We start from the raw sequence: 11,402 nt of genomic DNA on the forward strand, positions 1-11,402 counted from the left end.
GACTTTGTGGCCTCTAGTTTGGCCTTCCAGTAAGAGACGGAGTCTGCACACAGAGCCACTGTCTAGCATTTAGTCAGTATAAAGCCAAGACTTCCCATATGATTGAGAGTCAAAGGCAAAACCCAGGGGAACATTGACTGACACTGAAGAGACAGGAAACAAGGACGGAGAAGGGGACATGGTCACAACAGTGCCAGCTCTGACTGCATGATCTTCCTGTCTTCTGCTTGTTCTTTCTGCTCTAGCCACATTGCCTTCCTAAATTGCCTTGAGTGTGACCATCTCATTCCTGCCATGGGGCCTTCAGACACTCATGTTCACTTTATCAGCCATTTTCTTTCCCCATATGGTGGTGTGCCTAGCTCCTCCTCTTCTAGCCACACAGGACTCTGTTCAAAGCATCTCCTGGAGAGGTCGTCCCTGTGTGAAATGGCCGCTATGTCACCTCTTTGATTCCCTTATTAAGCACCCTGAGATCTCAGGTTGCCACTCAAGGCTAGCCCAGCAGGGTTAGCTTTGATGAGGGATGCTCTTCCTGGATCAGACTGGGACACGGCCTTGGGCTTTCTCTTGCGTGGCCATTTGTTTCTCTCCAAAACAGACTTGTCACCCGTCTTTAGTCTTTAGCCGTGTGCATATAGTTATGTAATGAGCTAAAAGTGGTGAAGAGCCTAAACTATTTAAAGGACAAGGAAAGACGTTGTCGATGGTGAGTAGAAAGGGTTGAGCTTTTAAAAATCAAGGAAAGGCACAAACCACCCTGTTCTTAGAGCAGACACTTATTGGAGCGTATGCTGCAATTATGTATTTACTCCCTCCCCTCTCATTTCGTATCACCAGGATATTGAGTTTAGATGGTGGCCTAGGAGAAAAACTCATTTGACCATATAGGAAGACCAAGTTCTAATGCTGTGCGGAAAGTGCATCTCGGAAGGGAGCTAAGGGGTTTACTGGAGTCTGCTGAAATGCATTCCTCAGCTCGATTTCTCTTGAACCTAAAACATAAGACCCACAGTGCAACTGTTCATCTCTCAGCAACCCCAGTGCTAAAGAGAGGATTCAAGCATTTAGTAGATCAGTCAAGTGAATATAAAAATTGGATCCTCTAACGTCTAGGCAAAAAAAATAATAATAATTGCTTCAGACTATCCTACTCCAACCCATCTCCAGTAAAAACTGAAATGAAGCGTTTTTAGGAGCAGTGAGATTGTCTGGGAAATGATGTGTGTGGGGACCGAAGCCTCACCAGATACATCAGATAGATATCTCCATAGCATCCCACGAAGGGAGAACAAACTGAATGTGCTCGGTTGTTTTCCTCTAACTGGTGTAGTAAGCTGAAAACTCCGACGGACCGTCCCTGTGGACCTAAGAATTAATGCAGACTCGGTAGCTAGCTGCATTCATATGTCAGAAGTCAGGAGAGAAGGAAAATATTCAAAATAGCACGAACTCTAACTGATAACTGTATTTAAGTCCATTTCTCCTCCTTTGAAGTATCTAAAGAAGAACTTAGGCAATTCTTAAGTGCCCCCCAAATTAATCAGTTCCCCATTTCCTTTGATTACTGAATATACTTCCTTCTCAACATGATTTCTCTTAAGACTTCATTTTCCCATGTGGGCACCCAGCAAATCTCTAGAGTTTCTAAAAATTTATAAAACCAGTTATTTTTTTTTTTTTTTTAAAAATCAGACATCAGATCCTTTGACAGAAAAGGGTAAATTCAATGGGGTTTCGGCAATCAAACACGTCTAAAACACCATCAGAATATTGAATTATCGACCACGTAGGAAAGAGGAAATTGTATGTCAGATGTGTGAGGAATATGAACAACCACATCCCAGAAAAGAGAAAAAAAAATGCTTTGAATGGAAAAAAAGAACAAACATAGGCCACTGTGTGGCCTTTATAATCGATTCGGTGTGTTAGTGGGTCCCAAGAATCGATTGCAAATGCCTCGAGATGCCCACCCAAATCATCAGAAAGAGAGGGACCTCACTCCTTTAACCTTGGGAAAAGGATCAGGGGACATCAGAGGCCTGGTCACCAAAACCTCAACACCCTGGAGCACCCACTGCCCTCCCAGCAACCGCAGACTTCCAGATGTCCCTGCAGAACACTCCCCAAGATTGCTCACACCTTCCCCTTGAAACTCAAAATCTAGATCTTATCACAGCTGCCTGCAAGCTGGGGAAGGCCCGACAGACTGCTTGCTTGCAATAGCCCACGCTCAGCAGCCTTTCTGATAAAGGACTAGAGAGAATTGCTTTTTTTCCCCCACACAGGCAGGAATGTTGATAAGAAGCTAGCTGTCCTGCTGGGGTTGCTTGCTGAATCTCAAACCCCCACTGCCTTCAGAACTGTGCAACACCCTACATGTCTATAGGCTTATAAGTACTCAGAGACATGTTCTTGAACCAAGAAACCCGGGTGAGGGAATCATGCCTCGGATGGCCTCGGAACTTTTACTGCCAATGACTTCCCTTTCACATTAAAACAGAAAAATACTCGGTGCATATTATTTTAACTTCACGGCATCTGTCAGGGATGTTCTCGCCTCACTTTTTACAGATGGAGACATGCTGGAGCAGAAAAGTTTAAATAACTTGCCCAAGGTCAGACAGGGACAAGACAGCCTCTGAGTAAAGGCACGTTTCACGCAAGTCCAAGGCTCACAGACTCTAAACAGAAGCTGACACCCTGTATCCCTTGTGAGAACTCCAGAGCTTGTGGAATTTTTCTAGAGTCCCGAACCCACCCTCCCATGTGAGCCTTTTGGGGTCCCCAGGACCCTACTGGCAGAAACCCCTTTCCCAGTTCCCAAGCATTCTCCCCGTGCATCTCTTAGCCCCAGGATTTGGTTCCCTCCCCGGCAGCCCCGCAAACATAGCCGAACCCCGAAGTTTCCCAGGGTGCCGGCTCCGGCTCGCCCTCCTCGCCCGACTCGCCCGCCTGCCAGCCGTACCGTAGGCGGTGAGGGAAGCCATCCTGGCTCGCGTGCGGCGCAAGCTGGCCAGCGCATCGGCGAGAGCGGCCGCCTGAGCGCCGCGCCCCTGGACGGCGAGCCCCCGGCCCGGAGAGTGCATGCGCTCGGCTCCCACGGCGCGGGGCCGGGCTCCGGAGCATGCCCAGTCAGCCCGCCGCGATCCGGAGAGGTGCAGGAGCCTCGGCTTGGGGTTCAGCGGCGAGGGCGTGGGGAGCGGGCACGCTCCGGGGGGCCGCCCGCCGGGACGCAAGCGCGACGGAGCAGAGAGGAGGGCGGTGGCCCTTGGGACCCAGCTGGGTGCGAGCCAAATGCTGCTTCCCTGACCTGACCCTGGGCGGATGGGGATGGTCCCAGGGATCAGGGACAAGCTTGGGAGGCCCGGGAGGATCTGCAATCTCTCTGACTAAGCCTCCGGCTCTCTTGGCGACTTCGACTGGAGAGCGCGACCCAGACCACGCAGGGGGGTGGTTCCGACGGTCTCTGACACTCGGGCAACATGCCCAGTCCAGGGAACAGCCTTGGAAAGGGTTGGCTTGGTCTCCAAGGCCAAAGCCCCAGGGGAGAGCGGCAACCTTGACTGGAGGACTTTTAGTGTAGGCGTTGACCATCGACCACCAACTCTCTAATTCTGACCACAGTAGTTCAGACCCATTCCAGCACATCATCCTATTAGCTTTAGGGGGGCTTTGGAAGCTGTTAGCAGCTTTCTGTCCCATTCTTGACTACTCTGCCCTTGACTTTTGGTGGGGCTAGAACAGAATTCCAACTGAGTAATGGACTCCTCTTTGCAAACCCACTCATCCTGTTTAGAAAACGCTGGGTTTGGAAACATCTGCTTGGGACAGTGGATGAAAGAGTGCTGAGAAGCCCAAGGCGACTCAATGGCCCCAGGGGTCAGGTGCCCTGGAGGCTTTGCAATTCCCAATGGTACAGTCTTGTGGACGGCGATCCCATCTTTGACATTGTGGACCCAGGTCGATGGTAACAGTGGTGACCTCGATTTTAAAAGTACCCAGCCCCTAATGAATCTGGATAGAAGAGACGTGACCAAAGCCACTCCTCCATGCCTGGTAATGTGCCATCTCACGTGGCGACACACAAGGAAGAGAAATTTGGCAGGGCAAGACCTGCCGGCACCTTTTCGAGATGCTTGGCAACCTCAGCTGTCAGCCTGACTGCCTAACCCAGCCTACCAAATTCTACTTCCCTTAGGGCTAATGGCTGACAGCAGCAAGGTGCATCAGGTCATCAGCGAGCCAGGTTCTAGGGAACTCGGGTGCTCGCACTTCCTCCTTTTGGGAGAAAGGAGACCAAGACCAGAGGAGGGGCAGGCGAAGCTTTTTTCAGCACAGCAGCTGGGTGGCACTTCTCCAGACGCCCTCTCAGAGCTTTACTCTGAGTTGGTATTTCCCTGCCCAGCGCACGGGACTGTGGTGGGGATCCGGTGGGCTCTGCCCCTACTCCTAGTTAAGTGCTGCTTCCCCATCTGGGTCTCTTTGCCTTCGCTCTGCTCATCTCTGCTTAAGGGTGAACCTGAGGCCCCGTCCATCCATCGCGCCTTCAGCGGGTCTTCGTAGACCGGGTGGATCTGCCTCCACTTTGGCCTCGGAGGGCTCACTATTCCACCTCACTCTGCCCATCCTCGCCCAGCATTTCCCAGCCTCCCTGGCTGGCTGAGTGCTCATCTTTCTTCTCTCTCCTGGTAGCCTTCCTGAAACCGGAAGTCGCCTCTGCCTCCCCTTGATGCTCCCAAGGCCATGTAGTCTTGGCTCTGACCTCTAAGTTCTTCCTCCTCCTGCCACTGTTCCAACTCAGGTAGAGACATGAGGAACGACAATCGTGAGTTACAAATTGCTCTTTAATTCTTCTTGACAGCTCTTTCTAATTAGCAAGAGCTAAAAGATAGTGTCTAATTAATTATTACCTCTCTTAAGGCTATGTAGGTGAACTTGAGTCCGGGCAGAGCAAGTCCTTCAAATATTCAGACCCTCTGGCGGAATTACAGTTGTGAATAAATACTGTGCCTCTTTTTGAGGGACCCATGGCAAATAGACCTCATTCTTTGTCACCTTGGCAGGGAACTTGTCAGCTGTGCTCAGGTCCTGTGCTGTGGCTGAGGTCTTGAAGCAGCCTACCTGGGTGCCCGTGTGCAGCAGGAAGAGGGCTCTGAGGCTGCCTCCCACCCTTGGGGAACACAGCAAATGAAGGATGGCGATGCAACCCCATGAAGTAGTCACAGAGCCTCCCTGGGGTAGCGAATGGTTCTCTCTGCGGGATGAACACAGGACTTCAGAGTCAGTGACATTTGAAAGACCGGTCTAGGATTTTGTCAGCTGCCAATAACCTGTCTTAAAGATAAGCCTGCCCGTCAACCCGTATGATTTATTCATTTGCCCTGTTTTCAGGGATAAAATATCAACTACTGTAACCTTGATGAAGGCTGTGTTCTAAATCTCTCCAGGAAAAATGGTTGATTTGTTTTGTTTTGTTTTTTTTTCCCCCATGATGGATTGAAGCAAACTAGTTCCCTTCTCTATTGTATCTTATAAATGTCATATATGTCTCTCGCCTGATTCCAGGTATTACAATCAATAAGTTAAGTTAACGTTTTATATTCAGAATAATCTGGATGGAGTTCAAGTTTATCTCTTCATTTTATATTCATTCTTTTGAACAGCATCATCACAAATATCCATCCCTGTGTGAAAAAAAAATCATGCTTTTAAAAAGCCATTTTACATTCCTTAGACTGTTATTTTAAAAATGCTGTCTTTCTAATCCATTTTTCTTTATTTTACCCACAGTGCTTTGCACAGACCTCTGGGCACTGCAACGCAGCAAGTGCTAATCACTGAGTCCCAGAAGGCAGAACCGAGGGGGATGTAGAAGTGACCACAGGGTCTGGGTCACTCAAGTACATAATGAAAAGGAGCCTGTAGTCACCTTGGGTGAAAACCTGACCTCTCACTCCTGTTTTCCTATACAATGGAACTGATAGAACTGACTTCAAGGCAGACACGCGATGCACACCCATAACCCCAGTGTCCTGAAGGCAGATAGAGCCAAATGGGATAGATACAGAGAGGTCCTCCCCCCAAAAAAATATCACTAACCAAAAAGACGTTTCCATACCGGTTAATGCCGTTATTACCACACCCAGCATCCCCTGGAAGAACTCAGAGACCGCCAACCAATTAGTCTTTTCTGTCCACTCCTGACATAATACTGAACACTGCACCACCGCACCGGGCACCACAAACCAAAAGCTTTTGCTGGTGACTTGTCGGCTTTAACCCTTTCACTGCTAGGCTGTGGGGGAGGTTCGGGAGATCTGAGATGCCAGGCATTATTTTTAGGTAGCTCTGAAAATTTATCCTCAAATATGAAAAATATGCATTGACAAAAAAAATTTACAAATGTAAGCACGAAGCCTTTGAACCGAAGGTTTGCAGTTCCCTTGCCCGACAGTCTGTGTTACTGGATGCTCTCCGTGGGTTCTCTGAGCTCTGAATAATAGTACTTAACTTTAGTGGTTCTGGCTTACTGCACGATGAGGCAGTGGCTTTGCTCAGGATGTGTTAGATGACAGGCAGCTGTGGCTCTGTCTTCCAGTGCTCCCTGCCTGCTGCCCTCCCCGGTGTCCATCTCTACTGTCAAAGCGGGGTGGGCTGACCTCTCTCACCAGGTGTCAGCTTAGTGTAGACCAGTATTATATTTTCCCGAAGACGGCACAGGCCGTCACTGTGTGTATGCACAAATCCATCTTAGATGCTGGACCACGTGATTACTAGAAATCAACAAATGCATATAGATGTCCCCAACAATTTGGAGTTTTCTTCTTTACCTTTGTTCAGTATTTAAGTTTTTCGGGAAAAGCATAGGTGGAGGAAGTGGTGAAATTATATTTTAATTTTCTTTAAAAGGCCACTAGTCTTTAAGCAGATTCTGGGAGCCAACAATATATAAACATCCTAGTAGACATACCGGGGAAAGTGAGAATTATATGAGTAATGCAAAAGTACACTTGCCAAACCTTTACCCTTGGCAGGCACACGATCAATTGTAAATAATGTCTGAGATATACAAATGATGTACAAACTACATATTTCCATTGTGCTCAGACAAAGGATGCAAGATGTCGCACGTTTGAGAAAAAGCGCGGAGAGATACTCGCTCAACCCCAGCAGTTTTACCTGGGCTCTGAAGAGGGATAATTTTTGCAGAATCAGGGTCCAAAAGTTCACAGTGCAGGCGTCTTCCGAGGAAGCTCCTGAGGCCTGCCCTATTTTATATTGCACACCTCAGGACTAAAGGGTCTATTTATATTCTGCTTCAGCTCCTGACAGAGTTCGAGCATTTAAAATATATGTACACTTCGTGAATTTAGAGACAACAAGTTTCAGTAAAATTTCAACGCCCCACCCCCCAAACAGATTCCAGTACTTTCTCCTAAATATGATTCACTGCTTCGGGGGAAATGAGGCAATTTTGTAAGAAATCTGTTGCATTCTGTAATTGCAGGTAAATCACGTTGCTGTGACATTGTTACACCAGATACAATTCCTCCATCACTAAAATATGTGATGTCTAAGTTTTAACCTAGAAAATACCGTGGATGTTTAAAGAGAGCGAGAACTAAGAACTCCCACTGAGATTTGCTGTGATGTACTTGGTCTTTAATAAGTTACCTAACACCCACAACATCCATCAGTCCTCTAATTCTTCCCGTGATGGAAAAGAAAATGGGCCCAAGACACAACACCAGCTATATCCCTAGGTTTGTCTCCTACACAAAATAGGACCAGTTGCCTGCACAATATGTTTTCTTTACTATTTTAGTGCTAGAAACCTAGTTACATCCAGCATACGATGGTGCTCAATCTAAATTCTTAACTTCCCAGCTTCCTGTCACAGTCAAGAGATTCAAACATGGGGTCTGCTTACAATGACGGCTGCCTGTGTACTGTTTCCCCCCCTAGAGGTCAATATTCCAATGGCAATTAGAACCTTTAGAGTCACGTGGGGCCCCATGTGAGAAAGACCCAAAGAATTTCAGGAATTTAAATGTGGGTGTTATCAACTTGATAAACTCATACCGGCAAGCAAGCATCTGCTTCTAGGTTTTGTTTAATTTTGTATGAGGGAAGCAAACTGTGTAAGCCACTGGAGTTGTGTATTCTGTGGCCCTCGACTAACAGCTGCTCTAATGTTATTCTGTCTAACCCGGTCTTTTGTGTAATCAGGTAGAGAGGAAAACCTTTCTCCCATCCCCGATGGAAGTCAAGAACTGGATTCCTAACGCATTAATTAGAACAGCTGTGCCTGCACCGGTCTACTAATGAGCCTGCCCCACAAGAATTTTCGCTGCTGCCAATTGTTAAATCAGCACTTCAATAAATAATTATTTATATTATTCTGAAGCTGCTGGGTCCCCTGAATTCAAGGGCTCGAACATGCCCGAAATTATCATCTTTTGGACGTAAGCTTTGTGGGTGATCGATTTCCTGGACTCTGTGTTGCTACCATAACACAACCACAAGTATTAAGGACAAATTGGCTGTGAAGGATTATTTCGCGTGGATGGAAGTGCTCTGGGATGGATTATTCCAGATGAATAAGGGGAAGTACAGTTGGTTGTAAAGGTCTACACTCACAGGACGGGTTCAAGTTGTGATTTCTTCAGAAGGATGAGCTACGTAATTGAAGAGTAATGCTGTCTCTTCTACTGGTGCTGAAACTAAAGCCAGAGGCAGCGGTGTACTCGCAGCGCCTAGGTAGCTGAGACAGGGGGACCACAGTGTTCAAGGAACAGCCAGGACTAATGAGATCCTATTAGAAGGGGAACCGAAAGGATGGAACAATGGGTGCCATCAACTGGGAAGCGAAGGGTGAAACAAAGGGCGCCATCAACTCCGACGGACTTTCACTGCGTACTTGCTCCGTGCTAGGAAAAGCATTCTAGATTCAACTGTGTCATTTCACTTCCACAGCAGTTATTATCAGCAGCTCCAGCTAGCTGCAGGGACAGGAACTCGGAGGGACAATACAATCTGCCTACGTCGTCTACCCGGCAAGAAGCCTAGTGAATCCTGCCAGATGCCAGAGGGCCCGTGATCTCAGCAAATTCCAGAGTCCCATCCACCTCGCCCACTGTCTCCCAGTATTTCCAAGCATGCTGGTCTCTCTAGCAACCAGCCTTTTAGAATGCACTGGTTGAAAACACACTGATAAAATGTATTGTGCATTCGCCAGTGTTCTTAAATGACTTCTGCATTGTAATTATCGTCCATATCCATTTGGGAAGTTGCAGTCCATAGACCGGTGAGACCAAGGCTCCAAAGGCGGGGACAACCCTTTGAAATATTTTATTGCTCTCCCTCTTGTGGAAGTTATATCGATTCTGATCCCCTAAGTAGCAGATGCCATGACCGGATTAGACATGGGGGAAATTTCTGTAAAGGATGAGTGAGGTGTAGATAGGAACGAACTGGGCGAGACGGGATTGGAGTGAGGTGGGAGGAGCTTCATTCAGATCATCGCGCTGATTGGAAAACCTTGAGAAAGGTGGGGACGGGATTGGATAGAAAGAATGTCAGATGGGAGCACACTTTTGAGAAAATCCTGGACAGTTGATGAGGTGTCCCTGAACCAAATCTGCCCTTCGGAGGAATTCCCATCGAACTGGCTGGTGACCAGGCCATACTCAGTCACTGGGCATGAGTTGTCAATCAGCCATCCGTCTGAAAGAGATAGAGTGGCACATCACTAATGTAGTCCCCAAATTAGGAATCCTGGATGTGATTAGCTTCATTTCAGGACTACTAAATCCCCATCATTAGGAGGGAAGGGCTCAAGCATTTGTCTGAGTTAAATTCACCTTCAAATTGAGGCACGTTGGACACACATTTAAGCTCTCGTAGATTTCCCCTCCTCCTACTGTTGGGATGATAATTGCACCTATCTCTTAGAGAAAATATGTAAAAAAAAAAATGGCCACCTCAGTATCTGAAACATACTAATCACTCAAAAATGGTGATGATTATTAATTGCAATCTAGCATTTTCCCATTAGTGACAGATTAATTAAAAGTTGCTTTCTACCCAAGTTAACCTCTACGCTCATTCCAAAGTTATTCAGCTCCCAGGGAATCATTCCTAAATGACACCCACATGCTTGCCAAGCTTCTCTACTGGTTAATAACATTATCACTCTTACAAATATTTCAGATCAGCTGGCCTCTGCGCACAGAAGAGGCCAGTGCACGGCACGGAAGCAATTGAAAGACTGCTAGAACGACTTATTCAACAAATATACAGAATCGAATCATTTAGTGCTCCAACATTAATACAGTTAAGTTTTATGCCTGATAAAAATAAAACTGATATCTAAAAGTCCAATTCAGAGTCTTAAAATATTTACTAAAGTGGGAGAGAACAAATCAATGTTGCATCACCAAGGTCAGGAGGGACCATGCTTGTTCTTGAAGAGCCTCCAAGACTCCAAGAGCTCATCTTTGGCTTTCCAGAGAGCATCCTGAAAGGCAACAGGGAGAGACCATGGAGAAGCTAAGGCCAGGAAGGTTCTGGAAAGCTGTGTCACAGCTAGAAATGGGGCCTTCATCAAAGACCATGAGTTCTTGTGCCTTGATTTTGTTTGTTTGATTGTTTTAAGGGGTTTTGTTGTTGTTGTTGTTTTTTGTTTCTTCCTCCTTGGCTAAAGATGTCTCTCCTCTCTACCGTTTAAAACTGAGAAACGGCTGGATGTGATGGGTTATACCTGGAGCTCCAGTCAACACCTCAGGGCGGGTGCTGAGAGGGGAGGATTAGACATAAGGTTGAAGGTCTGCCTACGTGGCATAGTGACTTCCAGCCCAGTCTGGACTGCATAGTGAGACACTGTCTTAACAATAATAAATAAATAAGTAAATAAATAAATAAATAAATACTTAAATACAGATATACATACATACATAAAACTGAAGAAAAAAGTACACACATAAAGAATATTCCAGCGTAACTATGTGAATGTAGCAGACACTACACTTAAAAAATGGTTACGATGACAGAGCAGAAAACAGTAATGAAGAATTGTGCACATGAGTTTTGAGAAGAACCATTAAGAGAACACTGGATTTCTGTTCAGTGTTTCTATAAAGTACTCTAAAGAGTAAAGTCCCCTAATTAAGGTATTTTTTAAAATCATACTTAGTGAAAGAAACTGGACACAAAAGACCAGAGGTAAGAGTCTGTGTATTAATGTGTGAATGTCCCCAAAGACAAAGACATAGGTAAATACTTAAGAAGTACCCAGGGGTGGGCAGGGCCTGTGGGAAGGAGAGTGAAGGAATAGCCGCTGACAGTGAAGGCTGTCTTAGGAGACGGTGACTATGCTTAGGTGATGTTTATACAACATC

At 46.5% G+C, this 11,402-nt stretch overlaps 1 protein-coding gene across 3 annotated transcripts in view; it reads right to left on the minus strand.

Annotated features, from left to right (window-relative positions):
* Positions 1-3,064, minus strand: part of Ano4 (anoctamin 4) — a 398,260-nt gene extending 395,196 nt beyond the window's left edge. For all 3 annotated transcript variants that reach the window (XM_032911022.1, XM_032911030.1, XM_032911017.1), the window contains exon 1: positions 2,969-3,064. In XM_032911022.1, the coding sequence (XP_032766913.1) occupies positions 2,969-2,990 (22 nt within the window). In that variant the 5' untranslated portion in view covers positions 2,991-3,064. The remainder of the gene's footprint in view (positions 1-2,968) is intronic.
* Between the last annotated feature and the right edge of the window lie 8,338 nt (positions 3,065-11,402).

Source organism: Rattus rattus, chromosome 1 (genome assembly GCF_011064425.1).
Source record: "Rattus rattus isolate New Zealand chromosome 1, Rrattus_CSIRO_v1, whole genome shotgun sequence".
NCBI lineage: Eukaryota > Metazoa > Chordata > Mammalia > Rodentia > Muridae > Rattus > Rattus rattus.